Source organism: Phalaenopsis equestris, unplaced genomic scaffold (genome assembly GCF_001263595.1).
Source record: "Phalaenopsis equestris unplaced genomic scaffold, ASM126359v1 Scaffold000838, whole genome shotgun sequence".
Lineage (NCBI taxonomy): Eukaryota > Viridiplantae > Streptophyta > Magnoliopsida > Asparagales > Orchidaceae > Phalaenopsis > Phalaenopsis equestris.
Window position 1 is genome coordinate 93,676 of NW_018165278.1, and position 27,699 is coordinate 121,374.

The window sequence follows — 27,699 nt, forward strand, 5'->3', positions numbered from 1 at the left end:
ACACAAACGTCACAAGGAGTAAAAAATTCCATGAATAATAAAAGCAAGAGAAATGATAAAAAATCGGTCAAAAAGCTCATTTTCATTCCAATCCAATCAGTTTATTACAAAATTTTTCTACACAATGTTTTCATATATATGTGAAAAACAAAAATTTTCTAAGTACACACGTTAGATGTGCCATCATCTGCCGCTCCACCATCTTTGGACTCGCTGCTACCACCAGAAGATACTAACTGGGCAGAGAAGAGCTTCTTGGATTGTCCAAGTTAGAATATATAGGGTCGACCATTCCAACCCACATGTATTCGCCAATTGCTAATTTTGTGTCCAGTTGGAGGTTTGTGACCTGACCATTGGTGAATTTCTTCTGTCGTCTTAATGAAGGCTACCTTCTCCAACAAAAGCTTGCTATCTTACTGATCCATCGAGAACAAATCCAGTTGTTATCGCTCGCTCATCCTCAACAGAAGCTGCCCAAGCCTCAGCTACCTTCAGTCGTTCCTTAGCAGTGGCTACGCGAGGAGCCTCTGCTGTGTTTGCCCGCATCTCAACAATGGTTGTTCGAGCCTCTGCTGCATCTGCCCGATAGTGGTGTTGGTTGTCAGAATACCCCTCGACATCATCCCTCAGATAATTTGGCGTCTGGTCGCCCTCATCCTCGCGGAACCTCAACGGACTTAGATTCAAGTGCATGAATTTTTGTTTGATTAGAATGAGCTCTCCAGTTGAGATTCATTGAATAACTACAGTCATTTCAGAAACTGAATGAATGTAATCCAAACTTGGGAGATTTTCGTCTGAGCGAACAGCTGCGACCTTCGATCGAGAGTTGCCTTCTTGCTTGACTTCTTCTCTATGGGTTGTGTGAGTCTTTCCAATCGCCTCCTCCTCCACTGCATTTGAGTCAGCCCAAAGCGCAACAGTCATGACCTCGAACTTATCAGGTTTGCAATATTTTACGACAAACAGCTGCTTGCCCTTGATCGCTGAAGCCAAGGACCAAATCCGAGAGGCAAAAACTTTGAATTCTTGTATACTCCATTCGTCAGGCACACCTAAATTCCCCAGCTCTTGGCCGACCCAACAACATTTCGATACTTCCAGTCCATTACCTTGTTTTACAGGCCAAATAGGTGAAATTTTTGGGTCGAACCAAAGACAACATATTCGTCCGACTCAACCATGAAAAATAACATGTGAGAGAAGAGATCATGAGACAAAGGTATCTTCATCCGCCGAAATAAGACCATATAGGATAAAATCACCGTAATAGAGTTTTGCTTAATCTGGGTAAAGATCAACCATAGTGATTCGTGATTGACTACGAGAAATATTTAGGTAGGAAAGACGCACGCAAAATTGGGCGCGGTACAGTGTTATTCAAAGGGTACTGGGGGGTTATATTTATCTGTGTTATTGGGGGTATAACCTCACTATAACCCCCTAATAACCTACAAATAAATTTTGCGGTTCTATTTTCATATATTTGTAGGTTTCTTTATATATTTGTAGGTTACTTGGAGGTTATTATGAGATTATAGCCAGGTTATACCCCCAATAACACAGATATAACCTCTAGTACCCTTTGAATAACCTACTTTACGCACCCAATTCTGCGTGTCTTCCATTCCTAAATATTTCTCATGAGAGACTGACGAAAACCGCATTGAAACTGGTCCCGATAAAAGACCAGATGTTTCCCAGATCATCGGTCGCCCAACTATCCGGATCAACGACATGAAGGCTGATCTTAGCATTGGAAACACAACCTTTCTCAAGTATAGCAGTGTCGGTTGCAGTCAACATAGACTTCTCGGATGGAGAGCTATTTACGTACATCATAGACAAGTAATTATGCGTGTGTATGAACCCAAATAATCTTCCAATAACTCAACTATTGGAGCTTTTTAAGAGGTTATTGAGCGTATTAACCCCAATACTCAATAACCACTCAATAACTTACCAATACATTCCGCGGTTCGACACTTTTCTTTTTTCCTGTCATTCGAGGGTTTCGTGAGGTTATTAAGGGCATTAACCTCAATAACAGCGACATTACTCTACAATACCCTCCAAATAACCTTCATACGCACACAATTTTGCGGTGTATGACGTACGTAAATATTTTTCGCTCGGCTGACCCCTCGACCCTGAAACTCTTAGGAGAGTACTTGTTTGCCATAAGAGCAAAAGCTAAGAAAGAGTGAAGAATAGGTGGTCGATCGAAACATTACCCTCATATATAGGGTCACTAGTGAAAGTTCAAAGATTGTGGCCTAGTTATAAATCATGTTGGCCTAGTTATAAACTTTTAGAGGCCAAATCACATCAACATAGAAATGGAAGAAACATAAAAGATATAAATAACTTTTTTGTAAAAATTAATAGAAAAAGCATTTTTATTCAAATAAAAAATATTTTATAAGTGGGTCCTCGACCATCTCGATCGAGACAAACCCCTACCAAACTAATTTTTCTTGCAACACACGCCCTCCAAACCTAAACATATCTACACTGACTAACAGAGCTTGGATCTGCAACATCGAGCATGTTGACTGAATGTAGGCCAGCTCCATCCAGAGAGCTACCAACTCCATTGAATGCTCCAGTCGTAGGGTCGCCAGCTCCTCTCAGAGCGCCTCTACCTCCGCATTTGGCTGCGGGCAAATGATACCTCTTTTGAGCTAGGGTGTTCGGGCAAAGGTCCCTTCACCTGCACCAGAATCAGGAGCTTGGAAGACACCTGGTAGCGGTGAGTCAACACTCAGGACCGTGTCGTGTGCATCAATGAATAAACATCAGTAAGTAAGAAAAACTTATAACCTCATCGAATCATCATCACATACCCATAACTTCATACAGCTCGGACCATCGAAACGAGGGGCAACTCTCACCAGGCATTGATAGGGGGTCCACTGCCGCTCGAGCAAGGTGTGGTTCCAAAGCCACAGGCATTTAATCCCACGGAGCATCCACCATTTTATTCCCATGGCTTTTTTTTCTAAACCTCATCCATAATGTCTTTCTCCCGCTTCTACTTATGTGGCACCTTCGGGGCAGCTCCCTTTTCCTGGTCTCTTTGTGGCTCCAGATTTCTTCGCACCCTCAAGCCGACTCCATTTGCCCAACTTCTTTGTTTTGGTCTTCTCACCCTCGGGTCGGCCAACCCCTTCCTTCCACTTCTTCTCAAAATCCTTCTCTCGACGGGCCCACGTCACAAAATCACCAAAGGCTACCCCAGTATCACCTCTGTTACACAATCTTCCAATATCTCTTACCGCTCGTCACGAAGATCCTTCTGGAACTAGCCAACAGAACAACACACTCTCAAACAATGACGATAGTGAAAGCTTGGCTACCTAGAGGCTTCAAACCCTCATCAACCGACAAACAAGATAATTAAACCGTATCCGTATGGTATTTTATTTTTTACATGCCCAAAATACCTTATAACACTCCCAAGAAAGCAAGGACAGCCATGTAATTTTCACTTTATAACCCCTATGCTTATAAATAAGGGCCCTGGAGGGTCATTAATCACTCTTAAAAAAAACTAAATTCTTACTATGCAGTCTCTATCTCTCCTTTCTTAATCTCTCATATTTTATGCTTTTTTTCTTGGTGTGATTCACATCACGAATTCGGATTCAAAAATATATATTTATATATCTATGTAGTGCATTAACCCTATCTTGAAAAAAATCTATCTTGAAGGGTATTAAAATATAGTCCAGCCTACTGAAAACAAGAAACTTCATGGATAAATAGCTCACAAAAAGGAATACTAACAGCATAATAATAGTTCTGAGTTGAAGAAAAACAGCAGATCTCAAAAAGCTTGGATCAAATAACGTTACAACCAAATACAAAGCTATTGCCACTGAGGTTGTGTTGTCCTCCCCTTGTTCTTTCCTATGCCGTCAGCAGCAGTCTGGGCATGTTTGAGCCTTTCTGTAAGCCTGGAATGCTTGAATCCATCCACAGCCTTGGCATGTTTAGATCTCTCTTGTCCACCGTTTGTTGCCAATGTGTCCCCGTCGATCGCTCGTTGCTATAGCAGGAGGATGAGCACCGCTGCAATTATTATTAGATATTCCTTTCAGGGACAAATCCCTGTCATGGCTAGCCAAGAGCTTTAAATCAAAATGCTGCACGTCACATGTGTTCATTTCGACTCTGGCTTCAGTTCTGTCAATAATAAGATGAACATTACAATAGGATGAAGGAGAAGGTAACTTCCAAATGTTTTTGCATCATACCTGTCATTTTGATCATTCTCCAATGCAAATGATTTCTCTTTGGAATGCTGAAACTCGGTTCTGGACAATTCACGTTTATCATCACAACTGCCATACTGGAAACCCTCCCAAGAAGCCACCAAATGACAGGCCTGCGTTACCTCCGGGCAACAGGTCTGAAGAACAGGCATGGCCTCTCCATTAAGCGCATTAGAACGAGATTCATTTACTTTTGCCAAGTTCTCTACATCAGAAACAGCTGAAATGGAAACATTAACATTTTCATCTTGATGTTCCAAGTTTCCATTAAGCTCCAGATTCTCAAGGAATCTAAGCAGCCGAACATCTACCCTGTTGATTTCTGATCCACTAGTATCAGTCAACTTGTCAATTTCTCGACGTGTAGCAATCGTGTCCAAATCTGAATCATTTCCAGATTCTTCTTCAGAAATTCTTATAAAGTCATCCAAATTAAGCTCATCAATGCTACTAGTCCCACTCAACCTGTCACTAATGGCACCACTTTCTGCTGCAGCTTGTACATCTTCCATGCAATTACTGAAGATGGTTGGGCTGCTAGATCTCTCATGATGGAGGCGAAAGTCTATAGCACCAGCCATTGAATTTTGAAGATGTTCAATTATCTGGATTTGAGTTTTTGATCTTGTAGAGTCCACTGAATTTACAAATTCACCATCCACTCTGACTCTGGACTCTCCTGTACACAAGGCATGCTCCTCGTTCAATTTGAATCCATCCATTTCTTCTTGTAAACCTTCACGACTATCTTCAGTAAATTTATTAAAACAATCAAGTGAAAGATTATATTTTGAATTCGTCTCAGATATTTCAGCCTCAAGAAGGGTTTTAATTGCCAGTTTGGCAGCATTTGAAGCCCACTGCTCTTCAGGAATTTCACTGCAAAAAAGAATTCGGGATAACCAGATCCTAGATAGGAGATCTTAAAAGGTATCAAAAAGTGTCTATCACATTGTATAAAACACAAAACACAGTTAAGGGCTGTGGAACATTCAACTTTCCAAGTTTACTTTTCAATATCATAACCATGGGATCCTTATTTAATAATTAAATTTTACGTAGTCAAAATGAAACTAACAATCGATTGCACTTTCAAGCACTAAGCAGAAATTTATTGTCACGAGGTAAGGAAGTGTTTTTTTCAAAAAATTTAAGTAATTGCCAAAAATTACCATGAAAGAGAACATTCCAAACATCTGTCAAAGGAAAGGACATGCGGCAAAGATTTATTTATTTGTTAACATGAAAAGGAGAATAATATATAAAAGTAAAAAGAGAGTTATAAAAAGGATAAGACACTGAAGAAATGATATACATCTAAGAAATTAACGGGTCCAAAAATAAAACATGAGCAAAAAAATTAAAAAAAAAGCTAATAAAGGTTTATTAGGAGACTATAACGACTGATCCATGCAATCTTCCTTGTGATTATATAGATGAGGATGTATGTAGTGTCAAGAAGGCCAATGAAAAATTATGCAAGAAAGCCTGATACATTAAAAATTTTTCTTTTAAATTACATTCAATGGCATCTAGAAGGCAACTTATTAATTAAAGAATACTGGAAGGGTTCAGTAAGAATTAAGACCACAACAACTACAAAGCCTTAATCCCACTACGTGGGGTCGGCTACATGAATCATTTTTCTCCATTGCGTCCTATTTAGTGTCATATTTTCATTTAGTTCTAGTAAATTAAGATCATTTTTAATACAATAAGCCCAGGCTACATGAATCCTTTTTCTCCATTGCGTCCTATTTAGTGTCATATTTTCATTTAGTTCTAGTAAATTAAGATCATTTTTAATACAATAAGCCCAAGTCATCCTAGGTCTATCTCTGTCTTTCTTAACACAAATCGAATCTAAAACATCTACTCTCATAATCAGATCATCAGATGGTCGACGTTTAATGTGACCAAACCATCTAAGACGACTTTCTCTAATTTTGTCAGTCACAGGAGCTACACAAACCCTATCACGGATATATTCATTTCACATTTTGTCTCTAAGTGTAAAGCCACTCATCCACCTAATCATTCTCATCTCGACAACACTTAACTTATTATTATGCTTCTCTTTTAAAGGCCAACATTCAACGCCATATAGCATTGCAGATCTCTCCACCGTCTTATAAAATTTTCCTTTCAGTCTAAGCGGTACTTCTCTATCACACAAAAGGCCCGAGGCATTTCTCCACTTCAACCAACCAACTTGAATTCTACTATTAATATCCCCATCTATATCACCATCGCTTTGAACGACGGACCCAAGATATCTAAATCGTTCACACCTTTTAATAATTTGATCACCTAAAGTCACACTTCTGTAGCTATTACTACTAAAATTACATTCCATGTATCCAGTTTTTGTTCTACTTTAATGAAGACCTTTAGACTCCAATGTAGACCTCCATAATTCAAGGATATCATCATCAGTAAGAATTAAGACCGCCTCTAAGAAAAAAAATGCTAAAGAATGCCCACCATTTTAAGAAGAGGCGGACTTGTTTTTATAAGAGAAAACAATAAGGTATTATCACGAAAAGTTTACAAGAAGGATTTTATAAGCAAAGAAGAAGCTTGGAGTTTCTTGAAAACCTAGAGGTTGAAAAGATCCCAAGGGTTCACAATTTAATCATGGGATCACACTAAAACAAGAGCATAATCCATAGAGGTCAACATAGGACCCTGGATATTGTCCACGCCCTATGACAACGGCATGACGAGAAAAGGCTAAGAGAAAATCCCTAGTTTACTAAGTTCTGAAAGGACAGTGAAGCGCTGAAAAGCATGTTATAGAGAAGCAACGACGGAAAAGAGGCATTAGGCGAGGGAGGGAAGAAGATGATGAGGGATAGCTACAATTATAATGTAGTGGGCTAACCATAGGTACCGAGGGTTTAGAGTAGATTGCATCCCAATTGACAAATATCAGCAACATGCGATAAACAAGTGCTAGAACTTGCACATAATTCAATATAGCTGAAAGTAACCCACATAAAAGTATAATGACACTAAGAGAAATAGTGTCTATTTTTAGATACTTTTAACTTTTAAACCAATTTAACTTATTTTTTTTAATAAAAGTAGATTTTTAACTTTATATCTCATTTAATTTGCATTGCTTTTGAGAAATTTTCACATTTAATATTTTTTTTATTTCAACCCATGAAGCACGAACACGACACGATAAGGGTACATGGCATAATTGAAAAAAATAGGACAAGCACACCATGAATTATTAATATTAAATATATTTTTTTATTATTCTTTATTATAGATATCACAAAATAGTATGCAAGAATAAAATTTAATAGTAAAAATTTAGTTTGTATCATGAAACCTCATAAAATTATTTTTCAAAATTAAGCATATAATATGTTTCAAAAGTATTCTTCCAAAATAAAATTTAAAATTTCTTGTGACTACACATTGTTTAATTAATTAAGTTAGATTTTAGCTTTTAGAATTATAATAAGTGGAGATTTATAACTTAACTCATCAAAAAGAAAAAAAATTATAAATTATCACTTAAAAAACTAGGGAGGCTTTGACACCACTAACTTCGACAAATCAATGCTTCAATGCAAGCATCGTAAAATTCACATGGTATTTGGATTGGCTTCAACCAACAAGTTTGACTCCAACTTAGATTGTGACAATAAGCTTACGACTTCTGCTCTAGTGAGTGCAAGTTTGGCTTCAATGAATAAAAAAGAACTAGAACACAGTTTCTATAAATGCAAGTTGAATCTATAACACTCGGCTTCGTCAAACAAAGATGAAACTACTGATGCTCGGCTATAACACAGTTTCAATAAATGCAAGTTGAATCTACAACACTTGGCTTCGACAAACAAAGATGAAACTACTGATGCTCGACTTCGAAAAATATTATATGCACAATTGAAGCTTAATTTTGGTAAATGTTAGAGGGGTATTTGACAATACATTTATTATTTTTAATGAAAATAAAAACATCAAAAATCAAATCAAATTCTAATGGCCTCGATTAGAAATATTTATAAGAAATTAAAGACAAAGGAAGCGACATTAGTGCCTAAAATCTAAGCACAAATTAAAAACAAAAATCTATCAAATTTGATTAAATTCAAATGCTTTTTCAAGTCAATAAACAATAATTATAGAAAAAACCAAAAAAAAAGAGAAAATTAGCCAACAAATAAATTCCTCACTTGTTACTCTCCTGAAACAATTCAAGACTCTCATTTGATTATGAAATTGAATGCTGGATGAAGTAAAATTAGATCTAACAAGTACTCTTTTTTTTTTTTTTTTTTTGTACATTCCTCAAACAGCTACTTATGTTGACAAAGCTAAATAAAAAATGTACCTAATTAATCTTAAAGGACAGTACTCGGTCAAAGAAGGATCCCATAACTAAGAAACCGCTAATGACTCAATAGTTGAACTATAAAAGTCATAAGAAAAGGCCACCAAACAAAAAGACAGGAGAACAAATCGTCAAGCAAAAAAAAAACATTCAAAAGAAAATAATGGAAATCATTTAGGCATAGGACTTGTAAGACTTGTATATAAGCTACAAGAATAAAAAAATAAATAATAATAAAAAAGAAATGCAATAACAAGAGAAGAAGTTACATGGTAAAAAATTCACAAGGATAACCAAAAAGTCATTGAAGCATAGAGCATATAAGGAATTGGTAGAAAGAAAAAAGCCATTAAATAGAAGTCATACATAGTATTCCAGCAACTGAGAAAGCTGCTGACAGAGGAAACCATAAGAAGATGAAAACATGAGGGTTGTAAGCTCTATATTAATTCTACTTGGCTGGAAAAATTTTAAATACAATAAATTGCTTGGATGAAAGAAAATGTTTGATTGTTCATTGTATATGGTTGCTTTAATATCCATCATGGTAGTTGACAAAATTTAATATCCACTAATAGTTTAATGAACAAGGTCAATATGAACGTTTGGATTTATTAATCTTAAACTGAAGTTCTCTCGTAAATCTCCCACAGCAAGATATTGCTCCCTACACCACTTATTGTTGGCCGCATGTGATACTTCTCTACAATCATATAGATCTCCTCTTTAGTGTGTGCGTACAAGGTAACAGTTGTAGGCTCGAGTTCACTGTATTTCACTTCTCGCGCATCACATTTTATTTCCTGGTTGTGTAATGCGAGCTATCTCTAACATTGACTCCTCATGACGTCGATGCCTCGTACACTCTTCATTTTTCCATCACCTAAGACGAAACTTGTTTTTTGTTAATTTATTTTTAATTGTGGCCCACGTTGCTCACAAACCCGCTAATGTGGGTTATTTATTTTAATGATAAATGTCATTTAATTAATTAAACGATCTTAAATCTTATCTATCAACAATCCCTGATGGATGGTGGTTACTAACTTATGTCATTTAATTAATTAAATGATCTTAAATCTTATCCATCAATAACCCCTGATGAATGATGGTTAGTAATGTATGTCATTTAATTAATTAAATAAATTAAATCTTATTGTTCAATAAACCCCTTCATGGATAGTGTTTAAATAATGCATAATTCAGAGAAGTGTCATCTCTTTTCCTAACAGACATATTATGTTTCTTTCTATCAGAAAGTACATAAAGTTTCCAGAGATTAGAGAGGAAAACTCCATCTCCTCAGATCTAATTCTATAATCATAAATATAGGTATGTTTCTCTCTTATGAATGAATATTTAAAAATCATGAATTCAAAGATCTTGACCATTATATGCATAAAGTGTTTGAGTCATAAAATTGGATCACAAATGAAAAGTACTAATATGTGGTGTCAAAGCTAAGTTGTTGAATTTGTGATTTTTTATTTTAATTTTATGTACGTTAATTGTATTAGATTTCCGCTGGAGTTAGATCACTGAAGTTAATCCGTGAATTGAGAGATTATTTTTGGTATTATTAAATTTGGGTTTTTAATCAGGGCTTAATCCTATAATTTATGTTATGAAATGCATATTATTGTGATTGAAATTATTGTTTATTTGATATTTATATTATGTTTAATTTGTTAGTCCCAAAGTGACCAAATTAATATGTTTAATAGATGTTAAATTAAATAAATTCAATTACTCATAAGTATATGATGTTTATTATGAAACAATTTTTTTTCTTTTTGTATTTCATTATGGATATATTGAATTCTTTGATTATAAAAAATTTGTGAAGCGCTCAAAGATTGATTATTTGTTTTATAAGCTTTGAATATGATCGCGACCTATTTATATATTTGGATAGATATGTTTATATATCCAAAAATAATAGACAAACCTAATTGAGTATAAACAAATGTCAATTATGTTAAACTAACAATTCAAACATCAATTATGTTTAAAACAAGTGTGTAACTTATCACCCAGACAAAATTAGAGAAAGTCGTCTTAGATGGTTTGGTCACATTAAACGTCGACTATCTGATGATCCGATTAGGAGAGTAGATGTTTTAGATTTGAGTTGTGTTAAGAAAGGCAGATGTTGACCTAGGAAGACTTGGGCTTATTGTATAAAAAATGATCTTAATTTATCATAACTAAATGAAAATATGACAGTAAATAAGACGCAATGGAGAAAAAGGATTCATGTAGCCGACCCCACATAGTGGGATTAAGGCTTTGTTGTTGTTGTGGTAGTTGTTGTTGTTGTTGTTGTTGTTGTATTGTGCATTGTTATATCACCCAAATGAGATATTCAATACACTATTAATGTTTTCATCTAATCTGATTAAATATGAATATTTGTTTAAGTTTAATACTCAAAACATTAATGTATGAACATGATCTATTTATTTGCAGTATCTGCTACTGTTTCTCATCATTCGCAAGCTACATCTGTTCAGACGTTCAATGAGCTTAATTTCTCTTAATGACGTGAGCAAATCCAGTTTCACCTTGGTGTTCTGGATCTTGATTTGACACTCACGACTGAGAAGTCTTTTGCTCTTACTGATTTTAACAATGCTGAGCAAAAATCTTTATATAAAACTTGGGTGAAATCGAACAGTTTGAGCTTAATGTTTATGTGAATGACTGTAGCAAACAACATAAAGTGTACATCTTCTAACACTGAAAGTGCTAATAAATTCATGAAATTTGCTGAGGGATGGTCTCAGTTTGACTATGCTGATAAGTCTCTTATTGGGACACTATTAAGTAGGTTAACCAACATGAAATTTGATAGTTATCGTACTATGCATGAGCATGTCGTTGAAATGAACATAGCAACAATACTTAAGACCCTGGGAATGGAAGTGAATGAAAATTTTCTTGTGTAGTTTATCATTAACTCATTGCCACTTGAGTATAGTCTATTCATATGAACTACAACACTATGAAAGATAAGTGGAATGTGAATGAATTGCAATGTATGCTCATTCAAGAGGAAACAAAACTTAAGAAAGAAGGAAATCACTCCATTAATCTCATGGGTCATCAAAGAAGAGATGTTAAGAAACCTGAAAAGAAGAATGGAAAGGGCAAGCAGAGACAACTAAAGATTAATGCGTCATCTGCCTCAATTCATAAAGAAAAACATAAAGAAATTAAATGTCATTTTTGCAGAAAGCTTGGACACTATCAAAATGAGTGTTAGAAACACAAAATTTGGTTCGAAAAGAAAGGTAAACCTTGTATTTTTTATGTTTCAAATCAAATTTGGCTGAAGTTCCTTATAATACTTGGTGAATTGATTCTGGTTGTACCACTTGTGTTTTTAATACGATGCAGTGATCTCTTACAACCCAAACCATAAATCCAAATGAAAAATTTGTTTTCATGAAAAATTGACTCAAAGCTCCAATTGAAACCATTGGAACTTATCGATTGATTTTAAATACTGGACATCATTTAGACCTTTTCAAATACTTTATGCCCTTTATATTTCTCTTAATTTGATTTCATTGTCTAAACTTGATTATGTTAATATTCTTTTAAATTTCGGAATGAATGTTTCAGTTTATTTAAACACAATCATCTCATGGGTTCTGATATTCTTTGTGATGGTCTATATATGCTTAAACTTGATAATTTTTTCACTGAGACTCTAATGACATTGCATCATAATGTTAGTACTAAACGTGGTTTTATGAATGAAAATTTAGCTTATCTGCGGCATAAATGTTTGGGACATATCCAAAGAAAAAATTGAAATATTGGTAAAGAATGAAATCCTTAATGATTTGAATTTTAATGATCTTGGCATCTAAGTGGATTGTCTTACAAGAAAACACATAAAACACGCACTTAAAAAGTTGTCACAAGAAGCACATAACTCCTTGAAATTATACACACTAATGTTAGTGGACATTTTGATGTTCCATCTTTTGGTGGAGAAAAGTATTTTATCACCTTTACTGATGACTTTTCGCGTTATGGGTACGCCTACTTATTACATGAAAAATTTCAATCATTAGATACCTTAAAGATATTTATAACTGAGGTTGAGAGACAATTAGACAGAAAAGTAAAAATTATCAGATCTGATAGAGATGGTGAATATTATGAAAAGTACAATGAATCTGGACAATGTCAAACTAATGGCATGTGCTCAATGTACTATACCAGAAACACTACAAAAAAATGGTGTTGCAGAAAGGCAAAACTATACTCTAATGGAAATGGTTAGGAGTATGATGAGTAATTCTTCTTTACCCTCATCATTGTGGATGCATTCTTCAAAGATCGCTGCATATTTGTTAAATAGAATTTTTAGTAAGACAGTTCCAAAGACTCATTTTGAACTGTGAAAAGGAAGAAACCTAGTTTAAGACACCTGCATATTTAAGATTGCCCGACAAAGATAAGGATTTATAATACACATGAAAAAAAATTGGACTCAAGAACAACTAGTGGTTTCTTCATTGGTTATCTAAAAAAATCTAAAGAGTATAGATTTTATTATCCTAACTACAGTACAAGAATTATAGAAGCTGAAAATACTAAGTTCATTGAAAATGATGAAGTCAGTAGGATATTGGAACCACGTAAAGTGGAGATCGGAGAAATTAGGGTTTAAGTTCATTTACCCAAAATTTCATCTAAAATTGTTATTCCTACAATTGTTGAACAGTTTGACAACTTATAAGAACAACAAATACATGATCAAATACCCCACAATGAAATTATCACTAATGAACTTCCATTAGATGAACCACATAAAGTAGTACCTAAAAAAAAGAGTCTGCTATTTTTGATGATTACGTTGTTTATACACACGAGTCTGAATTTGACTTAGGAGTCAATTAAAATCCAGTTTCATTTTCACAAGCCATAAAAAATACAAATTCTTCTAAATGATTTGATGCAATAAAAGATGAGTTGAAATCGATGGATAACAACAAAGTTTGGAATGTCGTTGAATTGTCTGAATGTTGTAAATGAGTCGGGTGTAAATAAATCTTTCAGACTAAGCGCGACTCCAATGATAATATTGAACGATATAAAGTCAGACTTGTTATCAAAGATTTCACTTAGAAAGATGACATCAACCATAAATAAACATTTTCTCCAATTTCTAAGAAGAATTCATTTATAATTATCATAGCAGTCGTAGCTCATTATGATTTGAAGTTACATCAAATAGATGTGAATGCTGCCTTTCTGAATGGGAAATTAGATAAAAATGTCTACATGAGTCAACCTGAAGAATTTTTGGTTGAATGAAAGGAAGAAATGGTGTGTAAACTTAAAAAAACAATATACGAACTTAAGCAAGCTTCCCGACAATGGTATTTTAAGTTCAATGATATTATCACGTCTTTTGAATTTAAAGAAGAGACTGTTAATCGATGTATATATCAGAAGGTCGATGCAAGCAATATCATATTTCTCATTCTGTATGTTGATGACACCTTGCTGACTACAAATAATCTTGGCTAATTGTATGAAATCAAGAATTTTGTCTCAAAGAACTTTAAAATGAAAGATATGAGTGAGACATTCTATGTGATTGGAATTGAAATATTTCGTGATAGATCATAATGATTGTTAGAGCTGTCTCGTAAAACATATATTGATAGAGTTCTTAAGAGATTCAATATGGAAAGATGTTTTGCAAGTGGGCTCCAATTCAAAAAGGAGAAATTCAGCCTTATACAGTGTCTAAAGAATGATTTGGAAGAATGATTTGGAATAAAAGGAGAAATTCAGCCTTATACAGTGTTTAAAGAATGATTTGGAATGTAAACAAATGGAAGAAATTTCTTATGCATCTATTGTTGGAAGCTTAATGCATGCTCGAACTTGTACCAGAATAAATATTAGCTTTGTTATCGGGATGTTGTGCAGGTATCAAAGTAATCCAAGAAAAGATCATTGGAAAACAACAAATAAAGTTTTGAGGTACCTGCAAGGAATAAAGGACCACACGTTCACTTATAGAAGATCTAATGATAGAAGATCTAATGATCGAAGTGATAGGATATTTAGATTCAGATTTTGTTGGATGTGTTGATACCTGAAAATCAACATTTAGTTATCTCTTCCTTTTAGCTAAAGGAGCATTCTCATAGAAAAGTGCAAAGCAGATTATCACTGCTGCATCCATTATGGAAGCCGAATTTGTGGCATACTTCGAAGCTATAGTTCAGAGATTATGACCGTGGAATTTTATTTCAGGATTTGAAATTGTCGACAATATTGCCAAGCCGTTGAAAATTTACTGTGATAACTCAGTCTTTTTTTCTAAAAATGGTAAGTATTCCAAAAGTGCTAAACACATTGAATTAAAATATCATGCTGTTAAGAAAAAAGTTCAGAAACATATGATGTCAATTGAACATATTAACACTAATCTTATGATTGTGAATCCATTGACGAAAGGGTTGCCACCGAAGAGATTTAACGAACATGTGAGAATGAGCATTACCGAAACCCTTTATTAATTTATGTTTAGTACTATTTATGTTAGGCACTTTGAACTCGGTTTATTGTTGTTTCTGATATTTATATCTTGTTTCTTTATTGTTAGTGTACAATTTACATTATATTTTGTTTAATAAGATTTGTCTTTTAATAGATATTATGAGATCATGATGTTATTCCTCATTATGTTAAATATGAAATTGATATTGTGATACATGGAAGAGACTATATCGATAAACTGATACACAACCGCCATAATTCATTTTAATTTTATATTTATTGATGATTTATGATTCTGACTAATATAAAAAAGTAATTTAGCTTATAATTGTGCAGTATGTTATGTGCTACTAAAAATCATGTGGGTCAAGCTGGGGAATGTTAATTTTTTCTATTTGTAGCACACGTTGCCCACAAACCCGCTAACATGGGTTATTTATTTTAATGATAAATATTATTTAATTAATTAAATGATCTTAAATCCCATCCATAAATAACTCGTGACGGATGGTGGTTACTAAAATATGTCATTTAATTAATTAAATGATCTTAAATCTCATCCATCAATAACTCCTGATGGATGGTTGTTACTAGCGTATGTCATTTAATTAATTCAATGATCTTAAATCTCATCAATCAATAACTCAGTGACCCCTAATAGATGGTGGTTACTAATGTATGTCATTTAATTAATTAAATGATCTTAAATCTCATCTATCAGTAAACCCTGTCATTTAATTAATTAAATGATCTTAAATCTCATACATCGGTAACTCTTGATGAATGATGGTTACTAACACATGTCATTTAATTAACTAAATGATCTTAAATCCTATTGGTCAGTAAACCCCTTGATGGATGGGAGTTAAATAATGCATAATTCAGAGAAGGATCCTCTTTCTTCCTAATAGACACCATATCTTTATCTTTATCAAAAAGTACAGAAAATTTCAAGGTATTAGAGAGAAATTTCATCACCTCAGATCTAATTCTACAATCATGAATACAAGTATGTTTCTCTCGTATGAATGAATATGTAAAAATCACAAATTCAAAGATCTTGGTCATTATATGCATAAAATGTTCAAGTCATAAAATTGGATCAAAATGAAAAGTACTAATATTATTATCTTCTGTTTTTCATCAATGGTAGATTTTTACCATATCAGCTATTTGTTTTCTTGCAAATTCCTCTTCCATTAGTCCCAAATGGGGGTTATTCTACCATCCTGAATTTTTGGTTTCCATCTCATACATACGCATTTCTTCGAATCCCCCACCCCCTTCAATGAGTACTTCATTTAATTAATTCAATGATTTTAAATTTCATCCATCAATAACTCAGCAAACCTTGATAGATGGTGGTTACTAACGTATGTCATTTAATTAATTAAATGATCTTAAATCTCATCCATCAGTAACCCCTGTCATTTAATTAATTAAATGATCTTAAATCTCATACATCGGTAACTCTTGATGAATGATGGTTACTAACACATGTCATTTAATTAACTAAATGATCTTAAATCCTATTGGTCAGTAAACCCCTTGATGGATGAGAGTTAAATAATGTATAATTCAGAGAAGGATCATCTCTCTTCCTAATAGACACCATATCTTTATCTTCATCAAAAAGTACAGAAAATTTCAAGGGATTAGAGAGAAATTTCATCACCTCAGATCTAATTCTATAATCATGAATACAAGTATGTTTCTCTCGTACGAATGAATATGTAAAAATCACGAATTCAAAGATCTTATTCATTATATGCATAAAATGTTCAAGTCATAAAATTGGACCAAAATGAAAAGTACTAATATTATTATCTTGTGTTTTTCATCAATGGTAGATTTTTACCATATCAGCTATTTGTTTTCTTGCAAATTCCTCTTCCATTAGTCCCAAATGGGGGTTATTCTACCATCCTGAATTTTTGGTTTCCATCTCATACATACGCATTTCTTCGAATCCCCCACCCCCTTCAATGAGTACTTCCTGGTTTTTGCTAAATTCCTCTATGAGATCACCACCTCCTATCTAGAAGGCATTCAACTATCCTATGGCTCATCCTTTTGAGCATCTTCAAAGCTTTCTGCAACACCTACACATCCTTCTTGCTCATTCGCTAATGTTGGTTGGGGTTCAAATGTTGTTGGCTTTTACGCATCACCATCCATCAATTTTCATTATTTTATATCGAGTTTCAGTAATATTACAACATAAAAAATATTCATGTTGTTAAGGCAAACCCAATATTTTCATCACTAAAGAAGAGATATTTTCACTTGATAGATTACCATCCCTCCCAGTTATGGTAAATTTTGACTGGGTCATCAAGCTTAAACGTGATGTGTAAAATCATGTTTGATTTACATCTAACAAGTGACTATTCGATTGATCTTGTTGATCCTTATCATATTATACGTCAATCTTTTCTCATCGCATGCAACAATTGCAGTGTCTTAATTGCTCTGTCGAACTCCCTTGTATCTCTTATTTAGATCTTATTTCATGAACTTCATCTGCATTATTTCAACCAATCTAATTTAGTTTTTTAGCTTAAATTTGAAAAAAACAAGTGGATGCTACAATAGTTCACCTTTCTTGGTCTTTTATGGTCACAATTTAAGTGAAATTGAATATTATGTCCCATTTTTATGAGGCTTGAATTGAGCCCTGTCATCAAAGTACTGGCATCAGATGGAATTTGAAAACATCTCATTATATTGCTCCTATCAGATTTAAAGGCATAAATTTCAAAATATTTTAAGGCATATGCTTAGCTATAGACTTTCCAAATATCAAGCAAAATATTTTTCACCAGAAGCTCAAATCCTACCTCCTACCAAGTTGGTTGATGATCCTCCTTCATAAGTAAAGATCTATTCACAAAACATAATTCTAAGTCTAGAATCTATTCACGATATAAATGATCACATTCTTGCCACTACTAACTTTCTGGTGTTGATCACTTCATCATTTTCAGTGTTATCGAAGTGCAAAGAGCAATGCGATGCATAAACTTTTATTTTTACTTCGAAGCACAAAATGTGAAGCAATACAACGCTTTTATTTACCAAAGCTCTAGTAGGTTATAATTATATAAAACTATTAATATATAAATACATTCATTAATAATAATAAAGCATAAGGTATCAAAATTTAATTGTTTGATATATAAATAAATAAGAATTGTGTGATATGAACATAAATGCGCCCTTAAAATTATGTAGTTACATGCATGAAATAAAAATTTTTTTTATTAATTTAAATAAGAAAATACTTTTGCATTATGTAAATATTATGATGCTAAATATTTTTATTAGAATAACTTACAAAATATTTATGCAGAATAGGTTGCTTCGATTGGGCATAAAGGGCTATATTTTACCGTTAATGGTTTACCTACAAAACCATAGGCTACTTTGATCGAAGATGGAAGATCGCGTAACGTCACTGTACTTGCCTATAGTCATAAGGCTTCAAGCTAAAAAAATTATAATTTTTATGATTTACAAAATGTTTCATCCTTTGAGCATTTTATTATCTCTTTTGTATTATCGTACTTTTCTTTTCAATTATTGATAATTGCCCTTATTGTAAGCATATGGTTTTCTATTATAATTTATAATAATGTATTTAGAAAATATCATCGTAAGTATTTCAAAAATATGCATATGTGACACATGTTACACTTAAAGAAGGTGAAAAAGAGAAAAATCAAGTCGCTGGTTTTTTTCCTTCAAAAAGTTAATGTCTAAAATTTGAATGATATCAATTAAAACTTGAACAAATATTAAAATTTTCTAAGATTTTCAACGTATAAGTATTTGTCCAAATTCAATAACAAACTTCAAATGATTCAAATTAACAATTAATTTCTTAAGGATTCATCTTAAGATAACATTTCAGGGTTTAGAAAAAACATTGCCTTTTCATTTATATCCTATTGACTTTTCTCCTATTCAAAACCATAATATACTTATAATTTTCATAATTGAGAAAATGGAGCATGCAAATCATGTTCATGACAAATACAGAAGAAAATTATTTAAAAAATCTGAGGTGCGCATTTATTAAATTCCATAAATATTTATTTTAATAAGTAACAAGCCAAAAACATGCTTAATTTTTATAAAATATGCTCATTATTAGAATTAAAACATAAAAAAATAATATAACCAGTTTAAAGATTAAAAATTTTGAAGTAAACTTCTTTAATTTGTATTTGATAGATGAATTTTTTAATTTCAATTTCACTTTTGGAAATAAGGTGTTTATAATAAATCATGTTCATGACTAATACAAAACAAAATTATTTAAAAAGTTTGAGGTGTGCATTTATTAAATTCCACAAATATTTATTTTAATAAGTAGCAAGCCAAAAACATGCTAAATTTTTATAAAATATGCTCATTATTAGAATAAAAACTTTAAAAAATAATATAATCAGTTTAAATATTAAAAATTTTGAAGTAGATTTATTTGAATTCAATAGATGAATTTTTTAATTTCAGGTTCATTTTTGGAAATAAGGTATTTATAATAAATCAAAAAATATGTTGACATAGTTTGATTTTCTTAATAATGTCCTTTTTATGAACATGCAAAATAAGAAACTAAGAGCTAAAAATAAAATTGTTATAAATTTGATTATTCATTAAATGATAATAATAATACATTATTTATCAAGCAATGGTGGGTTTAGGATACTAGTGATGTATGTGTATGTGTACTTACACATCTACCCATATTGAGAGGATACGACAGTGTGGGAAAGAATCATGCAAACAAAAAGGGTCCAGCCCCCTAAAGGTAGGAGATAATTCCATCGTTCTTAGAGTCAGGGATCTTAGATTCTAGGGTTTCTAATACAGATGTAATATGTGATGCCAAAAAACAAGCACCAAAAATGTAAATTCATGCGTCACAAAACTCATACCTTTTAACAAGTAGCTATTACTTTGAAGGAAAATAAAAATTATGTTTACAACCAAACTGCATCAAATTATAATGGGTCAAGACTTAGTAAGCATGATGGAAAATTCAAAACCACGAAAGCAGTATAAGTGCTAAAATTCACACATTCATCGAAAACTAAATTTTATTAAATTTGATTAAATTCAATCGTTGTTTCAACCCAATACCTTGTAATTAAGATAGAAATCAAAAGAAGAAAAACAATTCACCAAAAGATAAGTCTCTCCTTTCATAAGAAGATAGCTCTCCTAGAAAAGTTGACACTTATTTGATCAAGAAATTGAATGCTGGAAGCAACTACAGCAGATCTCACTAGGAAGTTTTTTTTTAAGTACTAATTACTTTTACACATGCCACAAACCCCTACTTACATTGATAATGGTAAATAGGCAAATTTTCCTCAATTAATCTTAAAGAAAAACAAATAAATAGAAAAAGGTTTACATAATCAGAAATTATTAATAGAGCAATCATATGAAAAGAAGTAGTTGAGACACAATTATTGAACTATTTAAGTCATCATATAGAATATCATGGGACTTGACATCAATCGTGGTAATCATTGAAGAAAACGACTTCTTAAACTCGTATAGAAGTCAAGAGAATCATTAAATTAAGGAACTTGATTGCAGGAGAAAAGGTCACATGATAGAAATTCGTATAAATAAGATCATAAAGTAATAATAAAATCACTGAAGCAAAAGTCAAAAGAGGATTTGGCTGTTGGTAGATAAAAAGAGCCATTATAGGAGCAGTACATAGGAATTGAACAACCGAGAAAGCTGCAAAGAGCTAGAGGGTACCATAGGAAGATTGTAAGCTTAAATCAATTATGCTCAGCTTGGAAAATTTTGATGATAAATTTTTTAGTTGACATTATTTCAAGAGATTTAGGATTAACTCTTAAATTTTCCAAGGAAATCCATTAATTATCACATGTAAGTTTCATTCTCCGTCGCATAAGGTATATTCAATATTTAGCATAGTAGTTGAAAAAAATTCTTATCCATAAATAGCTTAACGAACAAGATCAGTATGAATGTTTGGGCAAAGTGTGTATGTTTTGGATGTGAAACTTCAAGGAGGTGGAAAGTTGGAATAATCAAGGTCATTGATATTTTTTTCTCTATCAGATAGATTAAAAATTAAACAGAAACTCAAACTTCGTAAGAGTTTCAACTTAACTATTTGTCCCATTTTGTGAAATGATTTATATGATCCTGAATAACAATTAGGTTATTGGGTTTAGCTAAAACACTTTTCAAATTTTGAAAAGGCAATTACCATATCACTTTTCTCCAATTCACATCCATAATTTGCTCATAACCATTGAGTTAAACTCCAAAATATTCCCCGACTATTTGTACATGATCAATTTAATCTCATAGTACCAAATTTCCCCAATTTTAGTACCTCAACTATATAAAAATGATCCAAAAAAGGTCCCTTGTGGACTACATTGAATCAATTTTGTATAATAGAAGGATTAAAATGGGACCACTTTATCTCATAATTTCACTACGATAGACCATTCTGGATTAATTTTGTAAAGTAAAAAATAAATAACTCACAGAAATATCATTGCTTACGATAAAATTGGTCACATATAAATAGTCAGTAGACTATTATAGTTTATTCTTCTAATTTTATAGTCAACAAGTCTCTAGAGAAAATGATCATGCAAATCAGGTGAATAACTAATAGATAACATACAAGGATATGATGAATGTGGGTGTAAACTTCTTATTTAATGCACTGTCACTTACTCTAAAAAAAATAGAATGATAAAAAATACATAAAATGTACGTTTCTTCAATTCTATAAAGATTTATTTGAAAATGAAGCAAGCCACAACTATGATTAAATTAAATAAGGCTTACCTATTATATGGATGAATTTTTTCTAAAAATATATTAGATATTTTAAAGGTAAAACTGTTGAGCTATTATTCTTTGGAATAAGCTAGAGGGATCTTTTGAATTAAGGTCATTTTTTTTGGAAATAAATTATCTAGAATGAATCTATAGGAGCCATAGTTTGATTTTCTCAATAAGTTTTATTCTATAAATGTGCAAGTCAAGAAACTAAAAGCTAAAAATAAAATTGCTATCGATTTGACTATTCATCAAAAGGATAATGTTGGTGATGGGGGTATAGTCTGCATGTGTGTTTGTATTTGCCCATGAATCCAAAGAGGTGGTGGCATAATATGGGTCACAATCGAGAGAATAAAAGAGTTGAGGCCCCTCTATCCAACACAAAGGATGAAAGATAACTCCGTTCTTCTTAACAGTTCAAAGGATTAATCTCAAGAATAACATCATAAACTTCCTCAATTGATTTAACATTAGTATGCATTTTCTATTCACTTTCAAACTCAAGGATAGGTTTAGATTCTATATAAGGTTTTGATTTAATCTAATCTCATATTAAATTTAGATTCAACCCCAATTGTTTTTATGATTGGAACCCAAATATAAAAAAAACACAATACTAGCCATTTTATTACTAATATCCTCATGATAAGCTAACAGCCATGCAGAGGACCATCAAACAGTGTGATTACAAGGTACTGCTCCAAGTGAAATAACATAGGACCACGTGTTTTATGTGAATGCACCTATGGTATACATATAATTTGAATGTTAAAAATTGCTATTTGTTATTACTGTTTAGACTGGTTATGTCAATCATTCACAGTTCAATACTGTATGGCATGTGATTTGGGATAAGGAGAATGGAACAAAAAAGAACTAGCTTAGAAGACAAGGTGGCAACACCTTATAGCAAAAAAATGTCAATATTTTAAATTGTATTGTTAGTATGATGACTGGATTAGAAGAAGGATAAGACCACCATTACTTTTTTATCAATAAATACACCATTGTACAAAGATCCCTCTGAAGACAGCATATGGCGTGATGTGTGTCATTTTAAACATGACTCAAAATATAAAAAAAGTTATGACTAAAATGAAAGACTATTACATTAATTAATAAACCAGCATGATAATTAAATTAACACTCAAGTTTAATTGATCAACACTTCAACCACTTAAATTTCAAAATAATATAATTTTTTTGATGTTCAATATTTTTCTTAGAAGTTAAACTAGTTAAATAAAAAATTATCATCATCATCATAAATAGTAAAAAAGAATATTATTTCTTTCATCAACATTATCATTATCTTTTAAATCATAAACTTCTTTATCACTATGATCGTTTTCATATTCAGTTACAACATCTTAAGCCTAGATGAAAATTTATTCTTTTTGTATTTAGAATGCACTTGAATATTGTAGCTTCTTTTATAAACACCAGAAATTTTTACAACTGTACTCGATATGAATTTTTTCTCACAAATAACTAATGCATTATCATCATTGAATTATTATCTATTTTTCTTGTGAACCAACCATTTGTATCATCAACATAAGTCAAAAAGACAGTCCATAACATCACAATAATTGTATCACAATCCAGGCCCTATTATATTTTACATAAACTTGATCACAGTCCATCATGCCTTTTTCTTTTGCTATGAAGCTGCAAACAAAATTTATTAAATCCATTATGCTTTTTCTATTGCTATGAAGCTTCAACTAAAATTTATTAAAATTACCAAGTTATAAAATTTTATGATAATAACCAATAAAAAATTATTTTTGTATTTAAATGTTCAAATATACTTCAATTGTGTTTGCATCCAAAGAAAATATAATTTAGACAAAACACTCTAATCAAAAATATTTTTATGTGTGAAACTCCTCGGTCATATACTAGCCATCAATAACTAGAAGAATTTAGCAACTTTCATCATCATTTAAAAACAAAATATTATTAAATATTATTTATAATTTTACTCAACCATCTTATTTAGTGCCCGAGTGACTTTGCCTCACTGATACAAGAGTTAACCCAAACAACAATAGAAAAAGAAAATATTATTATTGAAAGCATAAGCATGGGCGGTTACAACTAACACTCTTGAAAGGAAAAATACAGCACACGACACCTGAAAACTTTAATAGCAACAAACACAACACAAATATTCCATTATGAGTCAAATTATATTTAACTCATAGCCAAGCATTTTGGTATATGGTATTCATTCAGTTAATAATTCAGCACTTTTCTTTTGGTTCTGTTAAATTTTTCATAGCCAAGCATTTTGTTAATTATTCATGCAGAATTGGTTAGGTCGATTGGATTGTGACAAATCAATAAAATTCTAAGGAAAAAACAGTAGAAAAAGAATGTGCCTTGAATTTGAGACAGTTTTATTGAATAGTCAACAGAAATTTTTATGATTCAACAATGATGATTAGTGAGATTAACGTGTCACCTGTTCAGATGGAATTCATTTGCTGATAGCTTCTCTTTCATAATTGCCATTAAATCCAATGCTGCTACTATTAGATTTTCTGAAAAGTAACCTCCAACCATTGCCATCTCCATCAAAAAGTGCACATCTAGAAGCAACTGAACGCAAAGAAAAGGTAACAATAATTCTGATTGGATTGACAGGCAAACAGATAAAGCTGAAAAAAATGCAAACAGTGTTGCCTAACACTTAACATTTTAAAATAATGGAAGGCTTATACACACAAATTCACATCAGACCATATTTTATAAAGAGGTTGCAGAAAAAAGACATCTCATCAATATAAGATTACACGATAATGAGTAAGTAGTAGGTTAATGCTCTATTAGTGCACAATTGGCATGACAAACACTACAATTGGGACGAGGTGTGCATGGTATGGTTGGATGTAAAATAAAATAAAACAGGATCAATTACTAAACTAATAGGACTTAATAGAAGTTTGGGTTTCAGTTGAGGAGATTGCTATACCTGTTTATGGGACTTCGTACTTTGCAGGAACTCTAGGTTTTCTGAAAGCCGACAAATCACGGACAGCAGAATCCCATTTAACAAGTTATTCGTCATCCCATCTTCAGCAAGCAATATAGATTTTAACTGTTCTTCTAATTGCCTCAGCCGTACAAACAGTTCCTAAACATCTTATCAGGCTATGTAAGTAAAAACCAGGATAATAAATAAATGAAAGTTATGCGTGCGACAAAAATAAAAGAAAGCCAGAAGTCTCTAAAAAGGTTAACAAATATGTAATCAAAATATAAGAAACGCAATTCTCTGGGGGGAAAAAAAACATGGGTTGGTTCTCTCACGAGATGGATTGAGTTTTAATGAAAATACACCATGTTTCAGTAAAACTGGATAACTATGGTTGAACTCCAATACCATGAAACAAAGCATTCCACCAGTCTTAACAACCTCACACGGAATAAGTGTGTTTGTAGGTTTTGGCCATGCAGGCAGCATTTTTATACATATTAGCTTGAACTTCATTTTTAATGAGATTCCAGGCTGTCCCTTCCCAATCAGTTTCGCATTACTTCCATCGACAATATAGTAATAATCAAATTACAACTCTTCTCTTTATATAATAAGGAACGATTATGACACGAATAATTACACCAATTAAAATTTATCAAAAAAAACATAACTCAAGAAGGAAAGAAATATAACATAATGATAAGAAAAAAAAAACTAAAAAAGGAAGCTCAGAATTCCACAGAATCATATCCATACTAAGTTATTATAAGCTAATAAACATATAAACCTCAAAATATTAAAACTGAAAAAAATGCATTTTGATCGCCTGTTTTACATGATATGTATGCAGTTTTGTTTAATAGTTCCCTTTCGAAGTTGTGCTGCTAATGTAAAGAGTCATTTCCTACAAAGTCCAAATCTTAGTTTAATTTAATTGGAGCATGACACAGATATTAGTAAGCTCAAAAAATTAACATTAAAATTGTGAATGACTCAAAATCACATTTAAAGAAAGAAATGCATAAAATAACAAAAGCTTTTCGGAGGAAATGAATCAATGAAAAAATAAAATTTTAAGATACCGACAAATGATCTTGAAAATACCATACCTGAAAAACAAAAGAAGGCATTGGAGCTTCCGAGGAGCCTGGAATGCAGTGGCTACAACTGCAGGTTTCCAGATCTTTCATGGATTCAGAATTTCCATGGCTAAAGACGTCAGAGACAAATAGCAGGCAGAAACAACACTTTAATCGGTCTGATGCTTCTTGAATTGCCTGCTTCCAGAGATCCAATCCTTTCTGTAAAGAAAGCTCATCTTGTTTTGGTAACACCACATCACTTGAAAATCTTGTGGCACTAAATGAGTTTTGTACAATAGTTGGCAACAAATGCACCAATTCAAAGGAATTGACTAAAATCGAGATCTGTTGATGAAGTTTCTGAGCTGAAATCGAAGTAAAATCACATTTTTCTACATGTCCTCTTATTGCTATGGCTCTTTCGAGGTTAAGTGTGTACTCATCAAACAGGTCACTGAGTCCTTCAAGTATTAGGTTTTCCAAATGAAAAGCATGGAATGGGAAAGTATCATCAAGAGCCATCTGAACAGAAATGAAAGTAATGAAAGTACAAGCACAGTAAGCACAAAAAAAAAAAAAAAAACATGATCTTACGATTCAAGAAAGTACTCCAAACATACAAATAGGTAGCATTTGACCATCTGTTTCATAGTTTTGTTTGTAGCCTATTGTCACACTTTAAGTAGGCTAAAATTTTATTTTTGGTTTTAGAAATATATGAGATAAGGAGCTTTTTTCAATCAGATTTACTGATGTGTAACAGCTGCTAGAAAGCTATCATCCCGGAGAGTGAGAATTTATGATAAGCAATAGTTTTCAAGAACTTTGCTTACCCAACAATAGTTCTATAAATTCAAAGATAATTGCAGCAATTCAAAACGAAGCCTAAGCAATTGGTTAAGCACAACCAGGTAATTTCACCGTTATTAGAAATCATTATATTGCTGACTTAAGACTTCCTCCGGAGCAAGACACGATATTTAATTGCCCCTCACGCTATTAAGAACTTAAAGATTGATTATTAGACTATGCAAGTTTTGACACAATGGCTTCTTCCATTTGTTCAAACTACTACAATAATTATAATAAAGACATCATTCATAGGGTTAAAAGAGAGTGGGGAATAATGACAAACCCAATCAAAATCTATAATTCCATTATCCTGGGTTTGACGCTCTATTAAATTAGAGAAAAAAGGTTTGCAAATCACAAACAAAACAAGTACACCCAAATGTACGTGATTCAATTGGAAAGAAAGTTGGTTGAAAATAGAGCTTACTAGAGTAGTTAGTTCTGTAAAACAGTAGAAGGCATCCTATTGATAAAAAAATTAATATAGGCTCTGTCAAGAAAGCATTTATTCTCTCTGTACTAAAACAGTAGAAGGCATCCTCAAGAAGATATCTATTTTTCCTTTGAGCTACTCCATTATAGGATGGAGTATCAAAACAAGATGACTGGTAAAGCATCATGTTTTATTTCATGTATGTCTGAAAAGGTGCATAAAAATGTTCATTGGCATGTCACTTCTCATAATTTTAATAGAAACAATGAATGAAGTTTTAATTTCAGCACAAAAAGATAAAATATGTGATGGTAATTTAG

At 32.4% G+C, this 27,699-nt stretch overlaps 1 protein-coding gene across 1 annotated transcript in view; it reads right to left on the reverse strand.

Moving 5' to 3' along the window:
• Positions 1-3,742: 3,742 nt before the first annotated feature.
• The window catches only part of LOC110031530 (exocyst complex component EXO84A-like), a 43,133-nt gene continuing 19,176 nt past the window's right edge, over positions 3,743-27,699 (reverse strand). Inside the window, exons 4-8 of the mRNA XM_020734776.1 lie at positions 26,122-26,616; positions 25,007-25,168; positions 24,497-24,633; positions 4,263-5,159; positions 3,743-4,191 (exon numbers count right to left, since the gene is read on the reverse strand). Coding sequence (XP_020590435.1) covers positions 3,999-4,191; positions 4,263-5,159; positions 24,497-24,633; positions 25,007-25,168; positions 26,122-26,616 — 1,884 coding nt within the window. The 3' untranslated portion in view covers positions 3,743-3,998. The remainder of the gene's footprint in view (positions 4,192-4,262; positions 5,160-24,496; positions 24,634-25,006; positions 25,169-26,121; positions 26,617-27,699) is intronic.